Genomic DNA, 27744 nt, shown 5'->3' with positions numbered 1-27744 from the left:
TTACTTTTATAACATTTCTTTTAACATTTTATTTTCCTTCTATTTATTAATTTTTAAAATTATTTGATAGATTTATTTCAAATCCTTTTCATTATGTAATCTTATAAAATAAATTATTGTATAAATTTACTTTGCGCATATATCATTTTAATGATTTAATTTAAATATATTTAGCTATTAAATATTTTTATAAATAACTTTATTTAATTAATAATTAGACTTAATAAAACTATATAAAATATAAAAAGTAAATTTATTATAAAATATTTTTATATCCGCAGATTGCGCGGTATTTTCACTAGTATATATATATAATATTATTGCTTCCAAAACTATCTATTTTAGCTCTAACGGTGTATATTTATGCTCCAATTATACTAATCTACTTCAGCTCTACGGTGTATTAATATGCTTCCAATACTATCTACTTAAGCTCATGTGTTATATATGTGCTTCCAATATTATCTACTTAGCTCTAAGGTGTATAAAACGAACCAACAATAATAAAGCAAACAAGCAAAAATCCTCTCACTCTTGTATACATAGTTTTCCACAACTCTCTTCCCACTCCACAACACCTCTCCTCTCTCTCTCTCTCTCTCTCTCTCTCTCTCTCTCTCTCTCAACGCCGCCTTTTCTTCTCCTCCTCGATTTCCTGCGTCCTCCTCCTCCGTGATTTGATGTAAGGTTCGATTCTTGGATTCATTTCTCCACGTTGTTTTCTTATTACTTTTATTTAATATTAATATATCTTTGTTAATTTTTTTTTTTTTGGCATAAATTCTAGATTTTTAGAGTCCCCGGCTCATAATATAATTTTTTTGATTAATATAATTAATATTAATTTGACACTATACAGACCGTCATGAACACTTCCAGCGTGGATTCGAGTCGGCGGAAACGCCCAATACAGCCGGGTCCGGAGTTGACAAGAACACAAAGATTTCAGTAATTATTCTGCTTTATCGCTTTAATTTTTTTGTGCTTCAAAATTTATCAGCAACAAAATTCCGTAACTGTTTGGGTGTTCATCTTGGCAAAGGCAGACCAACTCATTTATCCTTCTCTTATTAAAGAACAAAATAACAAATATTAAATAATAATAATTAAAAAAAAAAGCTGTGAAAGGTACATCAAAGTTAAATATTCTCTTCAATAAAAATAATAATTAAATTGCTAAACAAATTATTATTTATCTATATATAAATCATAAACGAACCTCAGTTTCAATCCAAGTGGCACCATGAGGGAGGAGGGGGGTGACCAGTCGTTGGGGAGGGGCCAATTTTTTTTTTTTTTCCATCTATTTTTTTTTTTCCTCTCTCTTGAGATAGAGAGAAGGATTTGAAGCTTTTTTTAATTCAAATTAATTTTTATTATAAAAATTAAAATATAATTTTTTTATGTATAATTTGGAAAATTGTTTTCACTGTATTTATTAAATATAAATTTTAATTTTATAACAGTGATAAATTAGATATAACTATATAATAAAATATAAAAGAAAGATTGATAGAGTTTAAGTTAATTATTTACTTTGATAAATTTAATTGCAAGAATCATACAAAATGTATTAACTAAAATCGATAAAAGCTCATCAAAACATCAATTTGAAGCCGAAGTATATAAGGTTTTCGCGCATCTAACCTTAAAAAACTGGATATGAAAAAATAAAATTTCTGAAATGTTGGATAGGGCTGAAGTCAGCAATGGTTCATACATAGTTTTAGAATATTTTATATTGTTTTATTGGATTTTAATATAAACTATACATATTCTATGTCCGATGAAGTAATGCAATTTAAATTTAAACATTTTTTGAAAATACCCAAATATCAATTGCCTGACTTTTAATTTAACAATTGCATTCTAAAACTTATCTCGATAAGTTTAATATTTTTTTCTCATATGAATTCACTTTGTGACAATGAATCATACTATAACTCTTAATTTCGTTGATAATAAGAACAAAATAAAAGGAAGAAAATTACGCCTTTGGTCTTACAAAACTATAAGACCGTGAAACTTGTAGTTTTGGACACTTTCATATATACAGTTTCTGCTCAACCTATAATAGGCACGAGTACTTAAGCCCTTAAAATTTAATTAGTTGCAATTCTGGCTTGGAATTATGAGGATATGATATTTTTAAATTTTTCAAAACTCTTAAATGCTGGTTATAATATAATTTATTATTTTATATAGTTTTTTATTTTTTTATATTTTATATATTTTTATTTTTAACTTTATTGTAGCAGCTGCTGCTTTATTTTGCACGTTTTTATTTCTTTTTATTTTTATTATTTTATCTTATTTTATTTTTTTGTTGTTTTTTTTTTTAAAATTTTCATTTATTTATTTATATTGTGGAATCGATCCGCCACACAACGCGCGGGTATTCACTAGTTAATATATGAATCCTCAGTTTTCGGAACAGTGGGAAGGAAGGGACTAGGAGGGGAGCCGAGTGGGCTGGCGCTGGGTTGGGCCCTCCTCCTCCTCTCTTCTTCTTCTCTTTTCTTCCTTTTGTTATTTTTTTCAACCAATTGCCCACTAATTAGGCCTAAAGAAATTAATTTTTTTTAAAAAAATCAATCTAATTCTCCTCTCTTTTGTCATAAAAATTTAAACTATATAATTTTTTATACATAATTTTTAAATAGTGTAGATTATATGTATTAAATGTAAATTTTAATTTTATAATATTGATCACTTAGATATAAATTATATAATAAATAATAAAAAAGAGATTGATAGAGTTTAAGTTAAAATTTATTTTAATAAATTTAGTTGCGAAAATCACGTAAAGTATATTAACTAAATTTATACACTAAACGACGAATTTAAAATTTGAAATTAATGTATTATTTACTCATTAAAATTTAACATATAGAAAAATTGGATAGTAAAAATAAAATTTTGAAAGATTTGATAAGTAATTCAAAATAGTTTATAGTTCTAAAAAATTTTATATATTTTTACTTTGATTTTTAGATCAAACTTCAATGCCATATTCATAATTTGATAAGCGATCAATTTTATATTTAAAAATTTTTTAGAATATCCAAAATATGATTGGTCAATTTTTAATTTTAACAATTGAAAATTTTAAAATTTATAATGTAACATATCATATAGAGCTTTATCTTCGCTTGAAATGGAACTACAATATAACAAAATAAATTACACTTTTGGTTCCAAACTATAAGACGTGTGATATTTTAGTTCTCGAATTTTAATCCATTATATTTTTTTGCTCAAACTATGAGCATACGATGCTTTAGTCCTTAAATTTTAATTACTTGTAATTTTTGACTCTAAATATAAGATATATAATATTTTAATTTTCAACTTTTATTATTATTATAAATAAAAATTTATTATTCTTATAATTTTTCTTTTATTTTTTTATTCTTCTATATTTTTATTTTTATATACTTACTGCAGCAGCTGTTGTTTTTTTTTAAATTTTTTTATTTATATATTTTTTTTAATCTTTAATTTTTTTATTATTATTTTCTACAAAATCGAACTGCAGCAATAAGCGGTGCCTTCACTAATTAGGTGCAATAAAGCCAAGAAAGATTTAGTGGCTTAGGTGTCGCCCGGCCAATCAGGAGCCGCCATGCAGGTCAATACAATCTCGACGTGTGTTCGGCTCCCCAGTAAACAAAAGAGCTTTATTATCATCATATAAGATTTTTATTTTTAGTCGTTGATTTTGAGCCACTTCGATTATTAGGCAAATGATATCGAAAAATCACAAAATTTATTTTTTAGCTACTTCAAATACTCTAGATCAATTTTAACAGAGCCGATCGTCGATTTGAAAGTCCGAACATCGAAAATAACTTGGTAGCACGAAGGGCTTCGTGCTTCCAGAAGCATACCAGCCCACTATATATATATATATATATGAACCAGGCTAATATGCTATTATTAGTACTTAAGTTATTGATGTTATTAGGTTTTCGGTACTTGAATTAAGACTTGTGCGGTAGGATGATAGTAATCACTTAGAATTGAGTGAGTAATTGGTTGAATAGTATGATTTAACGGTAGAAATGATTAAAGAAATAAATTTAATGATGAAAAATTTGGTAGCACCACCAATTTTTTTTTGTTTCTAAGCTACTGTACTCTTAATAGCACAACAGGCCTGCTCCCTCTCTCTATACAGAGAGAGGAGAAAGAATTAGACTTCTATAATATCTATAGTCATTTAAATTTTTATTGAATTTTAGTTTTTTAATAATTTTTAACTTATCAACTAGTATAATTTGAATTTTTAAATTAATTTACCTTTAGCTTGGTTTTTCCAATATTACATGATTATAATCAAATAAAACTGGTTAAGTTATTAAAATTCACATATAGTTTTTTAAAAAATTTTAATCTTTATATTGTATGAAACGTGCATTGCATTGTTTCGTGACGATCATTAGCTTCTTCATTAGCACACGTACGAGGATAAGGAACAGCTGCTATTGGATGTTCTTTTATTTATTATTATTATTATTATTATCTTTAAAAAAATAAATTATTATTATTATTATTTTGTTGAGAGAGAGAATAGAGAGGATCACGTACTTGGTCGTGCGTTGCTAATAATACGAATCCTGCTTCTTTCGAACGTGTAGTTTTCACTGCTCAGGGAAAAAAATTGAGGTATAAAACATTAGCTGTGTTATTATTATGCATGAAAAATCATCACACACACACAAACACACACACACACGCACACATAGAGAGAGAGAGAGAGAGAGAGAGAGAAAGGCTAGAATTCTTCTACAAGTAAATGGGACAATTGACTTCCATCTCGTTTCTCATGATAAATTATCCAAATCGATGATCCTAACCATTAAACTTGATATAGGATATTTAAATTATTTATAAACTTAAAAAGTTCACCTAGGCTATTTCAACAATTCCTAAAATATTTAAAAGTTCGTATCATTTTTAACGGTCTGATCGTTGATTTAGATACCCCATGACGAAAAACGATGCAACAGTAAATACTAAATAGTCTATTTACTTCTGGAAGTATCATGGCCTTACAGCCTCTCTCTACAGAGAGACAGAGAGAGAGAGAGAGAGAGACAGTAATAAAATACTTCGAGAAATAGGGGAGTTGATTCTGCATCGTTTCCCCAACGGAGAATCTAAATCGATGATTAAATAGGGGAGTTTGATTCAGCATCGTTTCCCCTGATCAAGGATAGACTCGCGTACAGGGAGAGTAACACAAATAGTAAGTCCAATCATAGAAATTTTAAAATAAAAATCTAAGTTGAATGTCCCATTTAATGGTGTGTCATTTCGAGCGACGGGACATTTGAATTGATGAGCGACGCTATTAAACTTAATCTAAGTCATTTTAACTTGAGAATTTCACTATTTTCAGACTTCAATTGCCTATTATTCAAGTGATCTTGAAATCGACTATTTTTAATAACTAATATTTGGTGAATTTAATATCATTTGACCTCTAAGCAAATAATGTCGAAAAACATAACATTCGAGTACTATAAAGCTCAAAGCTCAAATAGTATAAATCATATTTAACGATATCGATTGTCGATTTGAATGCCATTTAGGCAGATACAATACAAGAGTGTGCATCTCATATTACTTCTAAAAGTATTCTAGCTTTACTCTTTTCTCTCTCTCTACTTCTATAAGTATTCTAGCTTTACTCTCTCTCTATAATGCAAATAGAACTAGCAATCCCAGACGCAATTTGTTAACACAACCTGAAATTACAGCTAGAAATCCAAAATCACACGTTAGGCAGCCGTCAAATAGAAAATGACATAGCATGACATTATAATCGTACAGAGCATTTTTTAAATCGAGTTCTAATTATTTAGATAATTCTCTAAGCACACCTGACTAACTAGTTTTGTTGAAAAGAAACAAACTGCCAACCACGAATTGCTGCCCCTTCGATAATCGCACTTATCCTGAATTTCGCGGTGGGATGCTCTTCCTTTTCTGCACGCGATACTGCTAAAAGATAGTTGTCATTATTGTCTGACCCATTATTTGGTTAGGATCTCACGTCTTAAGGCTATTCTCTTTGTCTCTCCACCGTCGCAACATTCTCTCCGTCTCCCCCCTTTACTGCAATCTGTGTTTCAAGAGCAATGACAATTATGAGTGAACTAAACAGAACAGCAGGGCCTTCTAATAGATACAGAACAGAGCAATGCAAAATCAAGAAAATACTAACAATTATATGAGCTCAAACTAATGTTTCTGACTTTTTCTTCCAGTTTCTCGCTGCTTCCTCTGGTTAACGAGTAATCTGGATGTAGTGGTGCTCTCCAAAGCTAGTGAGTGTCTGATACTTTGTTTTCTCCTAAATTTTTCATTTCTATGAAATGTACCGTCTTTGCCTAAACTGTAGCTCATTTTCAAGGATGCTGAACTTTAAAATTTTGACTTCACTATTTAATTTTACACCACCTTTGATTTCAGAGGATTCTATCAGGTCCTGTTATTGGAATGTAATGGTTTCTGTCATACAAATCTGTCGGATAGCATTAGGTTACTAAATAGTCAACATTCAAAGGTAAAAATGGCTCTATATTCTGAGGAAGAGGCACTTCAATCAAATATACTATAAGAACATATGGTAAAAATAAAGACTTCTACGATTTAGTTACTGGTTTTATAATGTGGTATTAGTTCGATTGAAGACTAAGGAAAAATTAAATACACACAGGCCAGTTACAAAATACAGTTTGTCCTTTCAATTGAAGGTACGGAGTAACAAGCAGTTCGTACTATCTGTCACTAGAGCACAACTTGTTTTGCCAAGGTTCTTCTAGATCAGTTTCTTTTGTTGCTCTTACCAATGCTCTGGATCCATAGTAAAGCATTTTGAATGCATGTATAGTCTTACACAGATGCAGGATAGGTGAAGCATTTTGAAACTATCTGCAAGTATTTTTTTGCTACAGCACAATTAAAATAAGGAAATTCACTCAATAAAACCTCCGTCAGAATGATACCCTGTATGTCTACACAACTTAATATACACTGTTTAAGAATCTACCTCGTTATGAAGCCTGAGTGAACCCATCACTAGTTGTGCCAGCCTTGTAAAATCTTTTGTTATTTTTTGGCTGTAATGTTAAAATTCATTTAGATTGTTTATATCTTGATTACAAGGTCTTCATCTTTTAACCCTACATTAGTCATAAAGACTGCATATATATATATATATATAGAGAGAGAGAGAGAGAGAGAGAGTAGAGCTGCTGTGCTCTTAGGAGCAAGGACGCCTCTATGCTCCTAAACCATTTTTGATGTTGAGACTTCCGAATCAACGACCAGCTCCGTTAGACTTAATTTAGTATATTTGAAGTATTTGGAAAATAAATTTTATGATTTTCGATATAATTTACCTAATGATCGAAATAGATCAAAATTTTATCCGAGTTGAATCCGATTTGAATATTTCTACACCTTTTAACTTGGAAACGAAATCTTGAAATTGTTGGTTTTGAACCTTTTTAATCACTGGGTAAATGATATCGAAAGTACTCAAAATTTATTTTTAGATACTTCAAATATGCTAGATCAAATAAAAAAGAGCCTATCATCGATTCAGAAGTCCCGCTGATCATCGATTCAGAAGTCCCATCACGAAAGTGGCTTAGGAGTACAATGGCCTCTGTGCTCCTAAGAGCAGAACAGCTCTACTCTATAAGTCTATATATCCACGGACTTGTGCAAATTTTACTGGAGATTCTTCCGAATGTAGAGACTGCATTATGTATATCAGCTGACAGTTTGTTCTTCAAGCACTTAGGTTCATGTGAGTTTCTACGATATTAAGCAGGACTACTATTAGTTACGAGATGAAGCAGAACTACTATTAGTTTTGTTACTCAACAGAAAGTATGCAACTTGAAATAGTTTGTACATTATGCACCTTGATTCCTTGAAATAGTTTCTATGTTAAATTCCGCTTCTCAATACTTGTGCGCATATGAATGAGCATTTTTGGTTCAGATTATTACAAGGGTCATCTGTTCTATGAAAGTAAACAAAAAAAAGTTGAAACCGCTGAAATTATTCTCATATGATAATAGTAAGTCCTCAAGAACCTATGCATCGAAGCTAAGGCTTAACAGAGAACGCAACTCAAAGATTAGAAGGGTGGTTAGATTTGTATGCATAGGGCTTAGTAAAGCTAAACACGAAATTTATAATTATCTATAAAATAACTAAGACTAAGATATAGCGATTTAAGCCACCATAACAACACAACGATGAGTCTAAACCATTAAAGCTTCTCAATGTCATTGAAATAGGGCCAAATGAGAATTGCATGGCCAGGAAATTAACATAGGTCTACCACCGAATTTGATGCATGTAATTTTTGCAACCATTGGGAAATTCATGTGATTGCAAGAAATAGATAATTGAACCTTTCTTGATGTTGTCAGTCTCACTGCTTCAATTAATGCTCTCTCCAGCTGACCAAGTTCGTTGCTGTCCAGCTGGTCAATATTTCCTTCGAAGGCCCTGCAAAAATATTTGCAATATTTGCTTTATATTAGTCGCTAACAAATTAGTATGTGCGCTAGAGAGATGATAGGAGTTATTATTATTACCACTGGGCAATACTCATTAGCTTGGATTTGATATTTGAACTGGAAGAATCATCGTCTCCACTCTGTTCTTACATCAAATGTTTTCCAGAAAAAATGATTAGTAGGCCCCAAATGACAGTTTATTGATATTTTTTCAGAAAGAATTGATGATATTGGCAGGCCATGAAGAGAAGTTAATGCCCCCCTATTTTTTTATTATTAAAACAATGAACTTACGAATTGTTTTCCATAAATCGAGCTGAGTTCTTTTCCGACAGTGCCTTCAATTTAGTTCCTAGGGAGTTTGGGTGTTATTTTAAGTTGTACGCCATTGTCATTTATGTTGGCGCCAAAAGAGGAGCTTCTTTAAGGAATAGTTCCTAGTGAGTTTTGGAGTAATTTTAAGTTGTATGCCATTATCATTTATGTTGTCGCCAAAAGAGGAGCTTCTTTAAGGAATAATGTTCTGTGATTAGACAGAGTAACTGACAAGCCTAGATAGAGAGAATATATTTTGAGGGAAGCTCCTAATTGTAAGACCTAAAATTGGAAAGACATTACTGATATGAAAACTGAAACTCGCACAAAAATGCTGACAAAATCGCAGAATATCACATAAAAATGAACGCCTTTTTTGCTTTTTTAAGTATGAACATCGCTTGACCTGTATTTTTATTGCTTCTATAAATTATATAGTAAATATCAGACTAATAGATTGGCGTGATAACTGTGGGGAAACTAATGTACTATGGAAAGCGACCCAAACTACTACAAACATTATGTCATTAGTTCTATTAACAAGTACTCTACCTGACTCATACAAAAGGGTAATAGCCTTTACTTGTTTAACAAGATAGTAACTAGTTTGGGCATTTTGTTAGCAGTACAGCAGAATAATAGTGCATATCCCTTATTATTTAGTCTGCATTTAATCCAAAACTATTTTGATCAATAAGAGATCATAGGAGTCTTCATATGGCCATTAGGACCTCAAGAAGTATGCTCAACTTCTGACATATCTTTTTTTCTTTTTTTTTCAATGTAGATGTTTGTTGATGCAGAACTGGCCTGTCCCTATGTCAGTATGTTGATGAGTTTAAATTGGTTGATTTCATCGCCTTTTAAATCAGATTAGATCAGGTGATCATATCTTCTGATTAGTTAAATGAGGATTTTTAGCTATCATTTTATTTGGTTTTAATTGTATTTATTTTTAGATTTTTATCATTTAGTTAATCTTTAGATAAGACAGTTTTCACTAGTTATTTAAGAGAAGATCAAATCCAAAGTTCGTTATGTATAGCTAAGGCTAAGGATAGTATTAATAAGTTATTAAACTTCATAGTGCGATGAGGATGATAATTTATTTGGTTTTAACTGTATTTATTTTCAGATTTTTATCATTTAGTTAATCTTTAGATAAGACTATTTTAATTAGTTATTTAAATAAGAACAAATCCAAAGTAGGTTATGTATAGCTAAGGCTAAGGATAGTATAAATAAGTTATAAAACTTCATAGTGCGATGAGCATGATAATATTAATAAATTAATAAATGATTATCCGGAGTTTTTTTTTCTTCCCGAATGCGTCGCTCTAGAGAGTCCAGTACCGAAGTGATCCGTTTTAGGAGTTAGTACTTACTATCTTCAATTTTTTTATTTTTATTAATTTTCTTCTATTATTCTTTAAGTTTCATACTTTTTTTAATGTTCAAAAATTCTGAAAATGTATTTTAAAAAGTTCAAAAAATTTAAAAAAATCTCTATAAATTCAAAAAGGCTTTTGAAAAATTATAACTTCTATTTTGAGCCCACCAAAACGTTAGACCCTATATTCTATCCTATACGAAATGAGTATTAGAGCTTAGGCTATTTGACAGTTTTGTTCTGTCAAAAGTTTTGGGCTTCGTGGAAAAAAAGAAGAAAAAATGAGGGTAGGAGAATTGAAAAAAAAAGGTAAGGGAAAAAAAAGTGAAAAAAAAATTAAAAGGAAAGTGTGTTAAAGAAAACAAGAGAGCGTGAAAACAAATCATGGATGCAAAAAAATATCTTAAGAAAGTTTTTTTCTGATTAGCACACATATGAGCTTCTTTTAGTACTTGAAAAGTCCTTGCCATTATGATTTTTCAGATAACTCATTCCACCTATGGCTCGATCTTTCTTATCGAAGAAGAAGTGACTTCAAGGCCATACAGACTATGCAATTGTGGATATCCCATAACCCTTAACGAAACAAAAAAAGATATGCTAACAAAAGCGATGCTAAAAAAGATACGCTAAAATAGAAAATTTTTGTAGTACTGGAATAGGGCACATGTATATTAGACATGTATATTATCAAGATAACTTAATAGATAAATGAACAAGAGCAGACCACAACACATCTTATATATTATTAACAGGCCAAATTTATCGAACTTTACCGCTATAGTGTTGAGGTCGAGATCAGCAGTGACATCCCCTTCATTTACTTCTCTTTCTGCTTTCATAAATTGCTGATAGCGGCCAAATGTTTCTTGTATGCTGCATTAGAGAAAATATGATCAATGCTCAATTAATATACTATACTTACATCTATTCAGAAGATCAACTTGATGAACTATCATGTTGTAACCGTCCATGATTAGATCGAACAAAACTATGAAAATGTTTTAAGCTCCCAGACTGCACCCTTTGCATAGCAAAAGATGCACATTATTTGCTCGCATAGCAGATCAGATTAGTTGTCCAAACTTTTGGTAATCGGAGGAAGCTTTAGTAGTAGATCAGATAAGTCATTCTTGAATTACTAGAGTTTGTATTAGGAGTTTGCAAAGAAATATGATGGCCCCTATAGTCCCTATTTTGTTCAATTTTCCCAGTGAATTTCTTTGTTATCTTAAGGTTTACCTTAAGTATTTCCAAATGGAAGGGTCCACTGCTTCCCTACTTCTCTTTCTTGTTAGTATATGATCTTTGCAAATACTAGTTCATATACGATCTTTGTAAATAGGGAAAACTTCAAAAACCCCTCCTGTGGTTTCGCACTTTTTCACTTTAGTACCCTGTGGTTTAAAGTGTATCAAGTTAGTACCCTGTGGTTTTGCACTTTTTCACTTTAGTACCCTGTGGTTTAAAGTGTATCAAGTTAGTACCCTGTGGTTACGCACTTTCTCACTTTAGTACCCTGTGGTTTAAAGTGTATCAAGTTAGTACCCTGTGATTTCGCACTTTCTCACTTTAGTACCCTGTGGTTTCATTTTTGTATCAAGTTAGTACCCTGTGGTTTCATTTTTCTCTTTTTATTATTCATTTCGGGGAATTTTTTTCGTTAAATCAGTGACAAAGTTAAAACTAAAGGGTATTAAAATGAATATTCGATAAATCGAGGTAGAATATCTGAAGTTTTTTTGTATATAATTTAACGAAATATTAAACCACAAAGTACTAAAGTAAGAAAGTGCGAAACCATAGGATACTAACTTGATACACTTTAAACCACAGCGTACTAAAGTGAGAAAGTGCGAAACCACATGGTACTAACTTGATACACTTTAAACCACAGAATACTAAAGTGAAAAAGTGTGAAACCACAGGGGGAGTATTTGAAGTTTTCCCTTGTAAATATTAGTCCCAATCCATTTCTCCCTAGAGAGAGAGAGTTGAGTTAGACTGCTTCTGGGAGCATGGAGACCTCCGTGTTTCTATGTTGTTTTCAATGACGGAGCATTTGAATCGATGGTTGGAACCACCAAACTTAAATTACACTGGTGTTTAAGGTGCACACCTAGGCACCTAGGCGCTAGGCTCACCAGTCAGTGCCTAGGCAGCCCCTAGGTGGGAAAGGTCGCCAAGGCGCACGCCTAGCCCGCATAGGCGCGCAACTAGCTCTAGGCTCAAGGTGCGCCTTCTTCATCTAATGGTTTTAGATTTAGTTCTATATACTCTGATTATATGGATCCATATATTTATTAGTCTAATGGGTTGAAATATCTAAAATAAATCCAAAATCCTAAACTAATATAATCTAAACACTACACAATCATCAAAATCTCTCTGCTTCTCTCAGCTCATCCCACTCTCCACCGTTCGTCCCTCTCTCCCGCTTTCTCTGTTGTCTCCTGCTCTACCTCTCTCCCGCTCGTCCGAACGTGGACCAATAAATATTTTTAGTGTGACGAATTTTGGCTTGGATCTTTGAATACTTAGCTTTCATATGATCATGATGCTCTTTTAATAATCTTTGGCTTGGAACTTTAATTTTTTATACATGTTACTTTTTTATTATCTTGTATTTAGACTTATATGGTTTTTACATCAAAGCTTTCTATATGTTTTTGAATTATTAGTTACCTTTATGCTGGCCTTTATTTGGAGACAAAAAGGTAATTTATTCTTTAACTTTATCTGTATTATTTTGTTTTTTAAAATTATCACAAATATTGCTTGACTACTTTTCTTTTCTTTATTTTTTTTTTCTTCCGAAGACGTGATTATTTGGGTAGTTATAGAATATTTATTATGATAATATGATTTTAAAGAGTATTTAGTGCTACTTAATAATTATTAGAAAGTATATTAAAGAATTTCTTGGTTATTTCAAAATTCTATAAAAGTGTGCGCCTTACCTCTCTCGGGGGCGCGCCTGCACCTTGCGCCTAGGCTTTAATAGCCCTTTGCGCCTAGGTGCGCCTTGGGCTTTTTCTAAACACTGATCTACACTAGTTGAAGTGCTTAGGATTCAAATTTCATGATTTGCCAAACCATTATCTACTTTTTAATCTAGTAATGTTAAAATGATCATTTGAAAATGAATATCTTATGAAAAATAACATAAAGTGACGCCCCCAAAATCCTATATGGAGTTACAAGAACATTGTAGTTTTTGTTCATGAAGAAAGAAATTTATCATACATCAAATAATAATCTTGAGGCTTGAACTTTGCCAATCATGCACATGCAAAAATAATAATCTTGAGGCTTGAAGTTTTTGTTCACAAAGAAAGAAATTTATCATGTATCAAATCTTGAAGCTTGAGCTTTGACAATCATAAACTCCTGATGCAAGTCTCATCCAAGATGAATGGGAGAGATAAATGTTAAAGATAGAGCACAACGAGCATAGAGTGGATAAGACGTTCCTCAACAAATGGTGAATAGAAAACAAAAGCACTGATGTGAAGATAGTAAAGATGTCCAAACAAACGTTACAAAAGAGTTCACAGTGATAGAGCACAACGAGCATAGAGTGGATAGGATGTTCCTCAACAAATGGCGAATAGAAAACAAAAGTGCTGATGTGAAGATAGTAAAGATGTCCAAACAAAGGTTACAAAAGAGTTAAACAAAGGTTACAAAAGAGTAGACAGTTTGACATAACAATACAGCTAAGGTATACAAGTATCTAAATTTAAAAATCTCAATCCTTATCAAATCTCAATCATTATCATCTACATAAATGTTCTAGCATATTTCTGCTCTTCATGTATGTCTAACTTAAATGATGTGAAGTTTCATACTTTGATTAGTATTTGAAAGTTAAAAAACAAATAAGATACAAACAAAGAGGGGGAAAAAGATTTGCCTCCTCTGTGGCAGTCCCTGATGGCATGAGAGAACAATTTAAATCTCCTAAATTAACACAAAAAAAGAAACTTTGAGGATAGGAAAAAGCACTAATTCTTACTTAGAATGCAGAGAATATGGAAGATGTGAAGACAAAATAGACGAGAGAATAAGAGAAAAGTAATAGTGAACTTTTTTCTCGTGTCCTCTGAATCAATAGAGGAGAATAAGGTAAAATAATTCTCTCCTCTTCTCTCCACTTTTGGAAGAAGATTGCTTATGACCAAAAGTCTTTTTCTTTCTGTTTTTGCTCTATTTCTCTTCCAATTTCCTCAAAATTCAAACAAGAGGAAAATAATTCTCTCCCAACTTCCATTTTCCTTCTCTAGTTTCTTCTCCATCGAAGCAGTTTAAGGGTTTGTTTGGATTAATGCAAGTGAGAGGGGAATTAAATTTAATGAAAGAGAAGAGCAAAGTTGAACAATCTGACAAAAGTGATAAGAAGTAACAAACTGCAATTTCAAATATCCCCCACTTTCCTGGCAATGAGTTCCCTCCTATCCATACAGAAGGATAGGAGTAATCTTTCTTTGCTTTGCAATGGCACTGAGAAAATACCACGCAATTACTTCACCATTGGAATAATCTATGTGTTTCACATCCTAAAGTAAAATTCCATCAAAACAAACAACAGGAGTCGAGAAATCTGACTTCCAGCACTTCGAACCTTCATTGAACAAAACAAGTGATAGGAATATCGAGTTGAAAATAATTCAAATCTCCAATGCACTTCATTTTCACTTGCACAAAACTTCCGTTGAATAACATGCCTCAAGGCAAATAGGAGGGGAGGTCAAGATAAGTGGTAAAGAGAAAAATTGGATGACAGTGTGCAATACCAACCGATGGTTCTTTGTGGTGTAATGGAATTTGTTTCAAGAAGCCTTTTACAAAAAGACTGAAGAATCGATTTTGTGTCCCAACCCCTATAAAAGTCTAATAAAGTGAAGAAATGCAAAGCAATTTAAATGAAAAATAGAAGAATGATAGTGGAAATATCATACATGAAAAATAGAAGAAGAATGATAGTGTAAGGGTCAGACACTTTATTGCTCATCTTTGCTATGAAGCTAGCATTCTTTTTAATGTGGTTTGTTTTTGAGGCTTCAACTTGATGCTGGAAGCTATTAGAAAAAGATAATCCAAGATCAAAAGCCTTCAACACTACTGGGCCTTTGTTGCAGAAGGTGGAAGTGACAGAACTACTTGAAATTACATAAGAAATCATGGGCTTTAAATTGATTTCCATTATGAGGGATGCATGGACAGAGAAGTCCTAGATCTATACCATCCGTTCGGCGCACATTTTCTTCAAGACTTCTTGCTAGAGGTTCATGGCGGAGCATATATTTCCAAATTTGTGAGCAAGTGCATTTGAGATAACTGGGGGAAGAACATTGTGCAAGAAATCTCTAACGGCAGATCAAACCACGTGACTAACAGCAAATCTCCTCAAACAGAGTGAAGATGCAAGAACGGAATAAATGGGAAGTATAATTAAAAAGGAAAGAATCAATATGGGCCTCATTTGTGGTATCAGCTCCAGTAGCTCCTGCTACAACTCAAGTCAAACATTAACTATAAGTTTGATGCAAAAGTTAATCCAAAAAAGAAATATCATTAGGCTAGGAATCACTACTGTCCTTTTCAGTTTATAAAGCCTTGCTGAGAAAAAGTAATGGAAGGTTGTGTTTACCTCACAAGACTCAGAAGATTAGAATTTTATTCATTGGCAATAGGCAACAGATCTGCGAGTGGTATCTCACTTGTTTTGAAGATGTTTGGACCATTGGTGGAAAGTTTAAGGTGATTACATAATGAAATATCTGCAATTGGTGTGTATATATATATAGAACCAGGTTCGTAAGCTTTCAAAAACACGGATATCTCCATACTTTCAAGTTGTTTTCGACGATAGAACTTTTGAATCGACATTCGGCTCTATTAGACTTGATCTTGAGTATTTGAAATACTTGAGAAATAAATTTCATAATTTTTCGATATCATTTATTTAGTGATCAATGGAGCTCAAAATCAATAATTTCAATGATCAAGATAATCTGTTTGCAAGTTTAACTGTATAAAAATATCCACATCACGTAAAATTTTAATAGAAAATTCTTATATTTTTTAAAACAAGATCAATACACAGGTCTCTGTGCTTTCGAAAGAACACAAGCCATATATATATATGTATGTATGTATATGCATACACGTGTGTGTGTGTGTGTGTGTCTGTGTGTGTCTGTATGTATGTATACTAAACATATACATACATTTATATGTATATATGTATATGTATAGTATAGCATACATCTACATACATAGATGTGTGTGTGTGTGTGTGTGTTTATATATATAGTCCAACTAGGATTCTATAATAGTCTATCTGGGATTCTTCATTCTTTTAATAGTTTGTGAATAATGCATATTGAGACTTTTTATCCTCTTTCCCGGCCCAGCAAACCCCTCTCCTCTCTCCATCCTACCAGAAGTCACCGGATGTTAGAGAGGTGAAGAGTGCGGTGGCCCAAAAAAAAAGAAAGAGAGGTTCCCGATGGGGTTAGGGAGAAGTGAGGAGGGCGACACAAGCGTGTAGGACCACGAGCGCTGCTATTCAGTGCTCCCCTAACCACCCACCCTACACCACAACTAAATTTGCGGCCGAAACAAGCCTCAGCAGCACGTGCCGAAGTACGGCCAAAGCAAAAGAGGGCAGCGGCGGAACGAATAAAGGTTTACCAAGGGCAGAGGATGTGGTAGGTAGTGGGTGGGATAGGAAAGAGAGAGAACAAAAGAGAAGAATTATGAAAGAGAAAAAGATAGGACGAAACATCCACCTAAATGATGAGCAGTTACAAAATTAAGAGCACAAGAACTGTTGTATTTCTAATAGGAGAGAAAGAGTTCTTATCTCTCTCTTTCTATATATATATATATATAGAGAGAGAGAGAGAGAGAGTTGAGCTAGAATACTCCCAAAAGCACCAAGGGATTGGTGCTTTTGAGTTTTTAGCCATTGGATAGAGAGATGTAGGGTTGAAATGATGGTGGTAGGTGGTGGTAGGTGGAATAGTGTTTGATCCAAGGGTTATTAGTAATCAAGGAGTAGATCCAAGAGCTAAAAACCTAATAGCATCAAGGGGGTGATACTTCTAAAAGTATTCTAGCTCAATTATATATATGTATACACAACTGGGCAACTAATACTATAGATAGTAGTGGAATAGTGTTTACTATAGCATTTTGGGCATTTGAATGCCTAGAGTTTACTATTTGGTCATTGTACTAGCATGGATCCAAATGTCCAAATGTAATAAACACTATCCGCCTACAATCTATAGTATGGTAGCTCAACTCTCTCTTTCTATATATAAATATATATATAGAATTGAGCTCCTATGCTTTTAAAAGTACCAAGTCATTGGTGCTGGTAAGTTTTCGGCCCTTGGATTAAGGAATGTGCGGTTAGGATGATGTGGGCCCCCTAAGGTTGAGTGGGTGGTTGGTTGAATAGTATAATCTAACGGGTGAAAATGATCAAAGGCGTAGATCTAACGGTAAAAAATTTACAAGCACCAAATGCTTGGTACTTTTATAAGCACCATAGCCGGACTCTATACACCAAATGCTTGGTACTTTTATAAGCACCATAGCCGGACTCTATATATATATATATATATTTGAGTTGAAATGCTTTTAGAAGCATCAGCTCCATAGTGCTTTAAATTTTGGTCCTTTAGATCATTATATCAAAAGTCAACAATGGTAGCTCATAGTGACGTCTCGTATTGTGCATGATTTAAGCGCCAAAAGGACTGATCTAAGGGCCAGAGAGTTAGTAGAACCAAAAGAACTTTTTCACTCTTAGAACAAAGGACTTTGAACGGCTAGAAAAGTAATAGCACCAAAGGGTTGATGCTTCTAAAAACACCATAGTTGAACTACATATATATATATATATATATATATAGAGAGAGAAAGAGAGAGAGAGAGAGAGTGAGTAGGGGAGGCCTTCGTGCTCCTAAGCCCTTTTTTTGATGACGGAGGTTCCGAATCTACGATCGGCTCAGTTAGACTTGATCTAGCGTATTCGAAATATCTAAAAAATAAATTGTGATTTTTTTAAATCATTTGCCTAGCGATCGAAAGGGTTCAAAATCAACGGCTGAAAATAAAAATCTCACAAAAGTGGTGATATAGCACTAATATTTTCGATCAGAGATATTAATCTTGCAGTAAATAGTATAAAAAATTTTCTATCGAAATTTCCTCTGATTTGAATACTTCTACACCGTTAAACTTGCAAACGATATACATCAACCATTAAAAATTGTTGATTTTGAAACCTTTCGATTGCTAGGTAAAAATGTTGAAAATTCGCAAAATTTATTTTCTAAATACTTCAAATATGCTAACAGAGTCGATCGTGGATTTGAAAATCCCACCATCGAAAACGGCTTAGGAGTACGAAGGCCACCGTACTCCTAATAGCACACAAAACCTACTCTCTCTTTCTCTCTCTCTCTATCTCTCTCTCTATCTCTCTCTCTCTCTATATATATAAGAAAGAATACTACCAATAGTACCAAACCTTTGGTGCTAGTGTGTTTTTTGGCCCTTGCATCAAAGGCTTTGGCAATTGAATTGAAAGCCAACAATGGTGGCTCATGGTGCGCCTGTTATTGTTGGGCCAAAGAGCCAAAAACTCAATAGCACCACCAAATGCTTAGTGCCATTGATGGTATACAAGCCGGACTATATATATCATATACATATATGTATATATAGTCTGGGTTTTATATTATGAAAACACAAGCACCTATAATTTGAAGGTACGGAGGCCTTTGTATTGCAAGTTGTTTTCGATAATGGAGCATCCGATTCGGCAATCAATTTCGTTAGACGTGTCTGCCGCCAGGAACGAACTGGCCCCGCCGCAGGCTTTTCTCCAGCTCCAGCGAGTGGTCATCTATGATAGAGATTAAATCAATTTAAATTTTATTTTGAAATCAAGATTATAGATTCATGGCTTCCAACAGACTCGAGAATCTGTTGTTAATTACCTACATTTTCGATGTTAAGGAACCCTCGATTAAGAGCCCGAATATAAATACTGATTATTAAAGAGACCAAAGCATGAAGATAAAATTTTATTAATATGATTTGCTGTGTACATATCTTAAGCAAGGGCATACCCCCACTATACATGAATTTTATAAAACTAAAATACTCAGTTTATAGACTTGGCGGTCGATCAGAATCAAGTTGCTCAATTTAATAACATGGTCGTCGGTTAAAATAGGTTGAGGTGGAATTTAATTTTAATTTGCTCAGTTTTAATGACTTGGCGGTCAAATTGATTTTGATAATTGATTTTGAAATTGGTTTACTCAGTTTAATGACTTGGCGGTCAAAAGAGTTTGATTGGGTTTGCTCAGTTTAACAACTTGGTGGTCAAAAAGAGTTTGATTGGGTTTGCTCAGTTTAAGAACTTGGCGGTCAAAAAGAGTTTGATATGATTTGCTTAGTTTAACGACTTGGCAGTCAAATTGATTTTGAAATTGGTTTGCTTAGTTTACCGATTTTGCAGTCAAATGTTCAGTTTAACGACTTGATGGTCCAATGTTCAGTTTAACGATTTAAGGATCATTTGTTCAGTTTAACGACTTGGCTGTCACGTGTTCAGTTTAATGACTTGGCGGTCACTTTAACGACTTGACGGCCATTTGTTCACTTTAACGACTTGATGGTTAAAACAGTTTGATTTGATTTTCAAAAATGTTTGATTTGATTTGCTCAGTTTAATGACTTGGTGGTTAAATTGATTTTGATATTATTTGCTCAAGTTACCGACTTGGCGGTCAAAAAGAGTTTGATTTGATTTGCTCAGTTTAACGACTTGGCGATCAAAAAAGTTTGATTTGTCAAAAAGAGTTTGATATGATTTGTTCAGTTTAACGGCTTGACGATCATTTAGATTTGAAGCCCGTGAAATTGGTTCATGATCGAAGGCTCATTTGGAAAGTCCATTAAATTTGTTCATGAAAATGGTTTATAAAATTAATTCATGATAAGGGCCCATTTGGAAAGCCCATTAAATTAGTTCATGAAATTAATTCATGATAGAGGCCTATTTCGAAAGCCCATGAAATTGGTTCATGAAATTAATTCATAATAGGGGCGCATTTGGAAAGCCTATTTTGTTTCATGAAATTAATTCATGGTAGATGCCAATTTGGAAAGCCCGCGAAATTATTTGGCTAAATTTGGTTTGGTTTTGAGGCATTTGGGTGATATAGCTTTGGTAGTTTTGGGCTTTATGTTTTTGGACTTTGGTGGTTTTATTTATGAAATAGATTGGATTGAGTTTTATTTGCGGACTTTGGATTTTCGGTTTTATTTGTGGACTTTAGATTTTGAAATTTTAATTGTGGATTTTGGGCTTTGAAATTTATTTGTATGTGGGTTTTGGGTTTTATTTGTATGTGGACTGAATTTGAAGCCCATATGTGGACTGGGCTTGCATCCTACACGGGCTGGATTCAGGGCTCGTGAATAGACTGGGCTGCATTGTATACGGGCTAGATTCAGGGCCCGTGAATAAACTGAGCTGTATTGTATACAGGTTGCATTGTATACAGGCTAAGCTGCATTGTCTACGGGCTGGATTTAGGGTCGCCTATAGACTGGGCCTGCACTATCATATGAACTGGATTCAGGACCCTCGAGTAGGCTAGGCCTGCATTTTGTACAGGCTAGATTCATAATCTGATTTTGGACTGGATTGGATTTGGCTTTATTTTTTTCTTGGTGGACTGCATATGAGATCTTTGTTCATTGAGCCCACAAGTAAATTATAGATTGGGCCCCTTTCAATTAAATAACTCCAAACTGTTCCCTTTTTTTTTTAATTCGAGTCAAATTAATTTGGTTTGATCTAAAGATCAATACCAAATTCATGAATCACCAGTTTTTTTTGCACTCATAAAGCGTTGCAAAGACAATCGGAAAGTTAGATTAAGTCAAGTTACGCTTATCGCGAAGATGGCGATTTGATCAAAATATATGCCTATCACGAGGAAGGCAAGTCGAATCGTGCCTATCACGAAAATGCCGAATGATCTGAACAATCAAAATATGTTCATCATTTTTATATATATTTTTTTATTGTTATTATTTGTCTAAATGGGCGGGTTTGATCGTGTCGAGCCTATCACGAAATTGGCCGCTCGATTGACCTTTTGACCATGTCGAGCCTCTCGCGAAGATGGCCGGTCGGTATAGGGATTAGCGATATATACACGGGTTTGATCGTGTCAAGCCTATCGCAAAAATGGCCGCTCTGTATAGCGATTAACGATACATACGCGGGTTTGATCGTGTCGAGCCTACCTCACAGATAGCTGCTCGATCAACCCTTTGACTGTGTCGAGCCCATCGCGAAGATGGCCGCACGGTATAGGAATTAGGCGATGCATACTCACGATGAAAGTGGCAATTTAATGTTGAATTTGATCAGTTCGAACCTATCGCGAAGATAGTCATGTTGATCAAATCAAAAAGAATTCGCACTTACCATTTGTACGCATGAGTTATCCTTTGTTGCCATGGAAGTCGTCGGAGTCGTCGTAGCAGCCACCCTCACCGTCATGCTTCAACTCCATTTTCTTTTGCTTTCTTTTTTTTTTTTTTGCTTTTCTTTTTTTTTTTTTGCCTGAGAGAAGGGACCCAACTCCCTCTCTCTCTGTACAAACCAAAAAGAGGGGGAGAGGCGGCCCTCTCCTCCTAACGGGTCCTCTTCTTTTTTTTTGCCTTTTTTTTTTTTTTGAAATCTCCAAAAAAATCCTCCTCCCTTGAATCTCATGGTCCAATATATAATGGTTTCAAGACCTCTTCATTTTGGAAAATAATTCAAATATTTTTGAAGATACAACAACAATATTGTTTTATCTCTTTCATTGTTGACACCTAATCCTCTAAGAAAAGTAGTAACTAAATCACAATTTAATTTCTTTCCTTTTATGTTCTCAATTTGAATTTTTAAATTTTTTTCATCCCAACAACATAATCTACAGTGTTAGAACTATCTAGAAATCACATTATATAAATTTTTGACTTTGTTTACCTAGTGAACGAGAAGTTTCAAACTGCGCGATTGAAAATAAAAATTCCATAAAAAATAAAAGCCTAACATGAACGGTAAACGTACTCATGGGATTTAGTGTTTTTCGTTCTAAAATTCTCTAAAACTTTCTCAATATGTTTTTGGATCAAAGACAATCTTCCTATCTTTTAGCATCTAAGAATCTGTACTGAGAATCTTCTTAATTGCTCTGAAATCCTCATCTCAAATTAGAGAAATATATCTTTGGAAGCAAAAAACATATCGTCAACATAAATAATAAATAAAATAAAAATGTTATCATCAAGCTTCCAAAAATAAACACAACTATCACACATATTCCTTGAGCAGCTACAACCAACTGTAAATGAGTCAAATCACTTATACCACTACCGTGAAAACTACTTCAAACCTATAATAATTTGTGTGATTTATATATAAATATAATAGATATAATTATAACGTATATATATCTGAGCTATGTCGATCCGAACACGAGCTAGAACACGAGCTAGCCGACTCTAGCTCATGTTTGACTTGTACCATTTGTGACGCCCCACTTTCCAGGGGGTCACCCATCCTAGGACTATTCTAGTCCTAACATGCTTAACTCTCTTAACCTCTTGTGTCCAACCACCGTCCAAAATGTTATATCCGGGTTAAAAGGTTTACCCTTATTATATCTTATATATAGAATTACATGTGAGACCCCAAGTAGTCTTATATATAAGATATGATAGGGCTAAACCTTTTAATCCGGCTATAGTATTTTGGATGGTGGCTAGGTCTAAGAGGTTAAAAGAGTCAAAGCGTGTTAGGGTTAGAGTAGCCCTAAAATGATGACCACCTGGGAAGTAGGGCGTCGCGGTTGGTATTAAAGCCAATTACCAGCCAAAAGTGTGAGATGATTCTCAGCTGAGCCAGAATTATACAACGGGGAGAGCGAGGCTCTTGTACTGTTCACTGTTGTGGGTAGAGCGCGGCTCCCCCACAAGGTCGGTTAATACTAGCGAGACGAGTCTCACATCATCGGTACTTGTTTGAATTTGAGCCTGACGAGAATGTCAGAGTTTAAAAAGAAGAGAATGTGAGACCTCAAATAGTCTTATATATAAGATACAATAAGGCTAAACCTCTTAACTCAGCTATAGTATTTATAGGGACAACTAGGCCCAAGAGGTTAAGAAAGTTAAATGTGCTACGGCTAGAGTAGTCCAAGAATGGGTGACCACCTCGGAAGTGGGGCGTCAAGATATTGAGCTGAAAATTTTATCTCGTGTTTGACTTATTTATAAGCCGAGCTATTTGATCTCGAGCCTATTTAGAACCAAACACGAGCCGGTTCACGAACAGCGAGCTGAATTGCTAGTCTTATCTAACCGCCTGTGAACTATACCATTGTTGTTACAAATTTATCAAACTCAGACAAGCAGAATTCAAAACTATTGTCTATTTTGAGTTGCTTGAATTTTTTTTGTTTCGGTCTAATTTTCAATCATAGCCTTCCATTGCTTGAGTTGTTTGGACACACCATCTTTATGATTAGACATAAACATTCAAACTCTTTCGGAATAATCATTAATTTAAAAATGCCTATACCTAGCACCACCTTTAAATGGAACACATGAGGGCCCTCAAAGATCACAGTGAAATATAATCTAGAGCACCTTTCGCTATGTGAAAAACAATGGTAAATTTTATCTTATTCTACTTGTCAAATACAAAATATTCACAAAATTGTAATTTTTCTATACTTCGGTCACATAAGAGACTCTTACTTCATTCAATCATTTTGCACTCGCTTATGCCACCAACCGTATGTGCCATAACTTCGCAAACTCGAAATAGGATTTGGAAAACAAGGAAATAGCCGTAAAACTAATGATAGTAGAATTTTGCAATATATATAGATTTGTTGTCATCTCTGCTTTCATCAAAATAAAGGCATCTGTGTTAACCATTATAACTCTACTTTCTGTGGTGTAGTTGTACCCATTAGCTTCAAGGAGACCTAAACAAAAAAGATTTTTCAAATGCAGAACATGCTAAACATTAGATGAAGTTCTCGTCATATCGTCATGTATCTTAATCGCACAATACCCGATCATTATAGTTTTGCGTAGAGAATTATTACCTATCAAAACAACTCCACTTTAATAGATTCATATGTAGAGAACTAATCCCGATTAGGAAACATATGATAGGAGCAAGCAGAATCCATAATTCTTGTTTTGTTCGTTGTTCTTAGATTTTGTTTCATTGGATACAGGGAGAACAATTTTCGAACTATTAGATCTGCCATTTGCAGCACTAATCTCTACATGCTTCTGTTTGTTCCGCCCCTATTGTTCTTCACTCTTTTCTTTTTATTTTGAAACATTTAGATTTTATATCCCTTCTTCCTAACAGTAATTACAAAATAAATCCTTCCACTATGATTTTAATTTCGATCTCTACCCACTGGTGCAAAAACCTTTTTCTTTGTAACTCGACCTTGCAACAAGACTCTCTGCAGTACCTTTACTAAGATTACGATTGATTTGTCTATGAATTTATTCTTTGAAAAGTAAAGATGATTTGACATCTTCAATAGATAGGATATTACTACCAAAAAGAAATGTTTTTCTGGAGTGCTGATATAAAGGAGTCAACTAGTCAAGAAAATAACAATAAAAGATCTTTCTCTTTCTTTTCGATTTTTAACAAATATTGTTGTAAATCTGTAATAATAGAATTGAACTCATCGATATGAGATTTAATATATATACCTTTCAATATACATAGTATAAACAATCGGTGCTTTCGATATAGCTTATTTGTAAGAGATTTTATCATATAAAGATATTTGAGTTTCAATTATAAAGCCGCAATGATCTTCTCATTACAAACTTCACATAGAACCTAGCTAGAGAAACGTAACTGAATTGTTGCAAAGGCTTTGACAGTCATATCCTCCATCTATTCCTCTGTCAAAGTGCTAGACTTCTTTTCTTTCGTCAATAACACCTTCTGCAGTCGTTTTTTGTTCCAGAATGGCGCGCATCTTTTCTTGCCACAGAGCAAAACTATTAGAATAATTAAACTACTTGATCTCAAATTTTATCAGTATTTTGAACACACGAACGAAATATCCGGTTCTGATACCAGTTTGTTCTGATAAATGCGAAAAAGATCTAGTTCGTAGGATGCGAGAGAGAGAGAGAGAGAGAGAGCACATGAGTAATTTACATGGTTCAACCACTAGCCTATGTATGCAAATAAAGATAGAGCAAAGACATTAATTGTAACCAAAGTGAAGCACAAAAGAATGCCTCTCGGAAAAAATCTAGCCCCAAAATACACCCAATATTCTCTCTTTCAATATGCTATAATATGCTACACCATACTACACACAAATTCAAGAGAGAAGAATTATATTTATAAAAATGCAAGTTTCAACAAGACTAACATTAATTTCAATCTAAGACTAGGAATAATTTGGATCTAACTAGAACCCCAATAGGATTAGAAATATATCCCCAATAAGATTAGGAATAGTTCCAAGCTTAACTAGATGGGCTGATCATAATAGAATAAAGTTTGAAAATCTTCCCAATATTCAGGAGACATCTAATAATATCTTAATCGAATCATTTCCATTTGCACAATGTGTTATTAACTATGGAAACAAATGAATTATTTTACAATTACGCTTTCTCGCCATGCTTGGCGCTGCATTCTACCATCGCAAATGAAATACTCCTTTGGTCTTTAAACTGGTGATCATTTTTCACTCCAATCCCTAACCTTTGATGTGTTGTATTGGAGGACTCAAGACTAATAAATTTTTGAAATCCTAGTCCTATTGTCTATTTTCTTCTTAAAAAGGTTGAAATCAATTGGTGTACGGACAATTCACTGTGTAAACTGTCAGTTATTGGTGAGTGGAAAATCCCTTGCCACAAAAATCTTAAAATGACAAATCACCTACACATTTACCTCTCTCTCGATATGTTCCGTTAATTTCCTTACAGGAGTTGCACAAATCTCAATACTATCTGATAAGCACTATATACATATACATATACATACATATACATACACATATACATACATACATATACATATACATATACATACATACATATACATATACATACATACATATACATATACATATATAAAAGCAAGTGACCTAGCATTTTAGAAATTCTATGGCAATAGTATGCCGCTTTTCTATAATTGACAAGCTTTACAAACAAAAATTTGACATGAAATATCCACACACATTAAATTTTCGTTTTACTAGATGGCATGTGCTGATGACAGATATTAGACCGAAACATTTTAAAAATATTTGAAGCCTGCAACGCAACAGACCAGATTTTTTTTATCCTGAAAAAAAATCTTAGCACTGTAGAGAGGGTTTATTGCGAAAGAGACTCCTGCTTGAAAGGACTGGCATTCATTAAAAGAGGTGGAGCTCCTATTTGTAAGGACGGACGGGAATATAAAAGGGCAGGAACTCCTGTTGAAAGGACGAAAGGACTTGCAGAGCACGTGATAACACGACATCGAAATCCTAGGTACAATAATAATAATATTTTTATTATATTTTATATTATATAGTAAAATTGAAGAATTATATATATGTATATGTGCAGTAAAATTTGAATATTTTTAGAAGCAAACTAGGTCGATTGCTTGCGTTGTTTTCGGCAATCGAGTATGTAAATCGATGATTCTAAACTTATTTAAACTATTCAAACTACCTAGGTCCCGTTTTTTTCTTTTTTTCTTTTTTTTTTTTGTTTGTTTTCTGTAACACGTTCTTCTCTAGACGAACACAACCAGCTTAGGCAATGGAGAAGAGGAACATGCGAGGAGAAACATATTTAACAGCAAATGCATGACAAAGGACAGCAGAGAAGTGTGAGAGCAAACACAACACACGCATGCAGAGATCACTACAAACTCGCCAAATCGGAGCCCTAGGCGACTCCTGTAGAGAAAATCATATACATATATATATATTTTGCGACGGAGGGGTGGATCTCGTCGAATCGCAGGGCAGGAGGAGAAGGGGAAGGAGCGGCGCGTACCTGGAGGAGCTGGAGTACTCGTAGAGCTTCCCACCGGCGGAGAAGACGATGAGGCCGACCTCGGCGTCGCAGAGCACGGCGAGCTCGAAGGCCTTCTTGAAGAGCCCGCTCCGCCGCTTCGAGAACCGCACATGGCGACTCGCCCTGTCCTCGATCCGCCGCAGCTCCACCTTCCCCCGCCGCGGCATTTCCCCCAAACCCTTAGCCTCACCCGAACCCTAGAGATGAGCAGGAAGAAGAAGAAGAGGAGGAGGAGGAGGAGGAGCGAGGAGGGAGAAGAGGATGAGGGTGGAGTCGCCATCGCGAGGTCGCAACTCGCGAGTGGGA

At 33.9% G+C, this 27744-nt stretch overlaps 1 protein-coding gene and 1 long non-coding RNA gene across 3 annotated transcripts; one reads left to right on the top strand and one right to left on the bottom strand.

The window, feature by feature from the left end:
• Positions 910-16056, top strand: LOC109709290. 2 transcript variants are annotated; one of them, XR_002215972.1, is made up of 4 exons: positions 910-948; positions 6276-6335; positions 9652-9746; positions 15315-16056. It is a non-coding gene; the product is annotated as an uncharacterized LOC109709290 (long non-coding RNA). The 2 variants fall into 2 exon arrangements; XR_002215961.1 differs by lacking the exon at positions 9652-9746.
• LOC109709282 (MADS-box transcription factor 51-like) lies at positions 5559-27744 on the bottom strand. The gene is made up of 5 exons (XM_020231440.1): positions 27418-27744; positions 11031-11130; positions 8628-8689; positions 8442-8538; positions 5559-6130 (listed from the first exon to the last, which is right to left on the bottom strand). The coding sequence occupies exons 1-5, from the start codon at positions 27603-27605 to the stop codon at positions 6071-6073; spliced, it is 507 nt and encodes a 168-aa protein (XP_020087029.1). The 5' UTR covers positions 27606-27744; the 3' UTR covers positions 5559-6070.

This window comes from Ananas comosus, linkage group 1 (genome assembly GCF_001540865.1).
Source record: "Ananas comosus cultivar F153 linkage group 1, ASM154086v1, whole genome shotgun sequence".
Taxonomy (NCBI): Eukaryota; Viridiplantae; Streptophyta; class Magnoliopsida; order Poales; family Bromeliaceae; genus Ananas; species Ananas comosus.
This window is presented reverse-complemented; position numbering and strand designations above follow the sequence as displayed.

What these genes read in the sequence shown, in the direction of transcription:
- LOC109709282 (XM_020231440.1), bottom strand. Translation starts at nt 27,605, where the DNA reads ATGCCGCGGCGGGGGAAGGTGGAGCTGCGGCGGATCGAGGACAGGGCG. An exon ending in GAGTACTCCAGCTCCTCCAG is followed by an intron (nt 11,131 to 27,417) that starts GTACGCGCCGCT and finishes TCTCTAATGCAG; the next exon opens with CATACAAGAAACATTTGGCC. An exon ending in CTAATGAGTATTGCCCAGTG is followed by an intron (nt 8,539 to 8,627) that starts GTAATAATAATA and finishes ATATTTTTGCAG; the next exon opens with GGCCTTCGAAGGAAATATTG.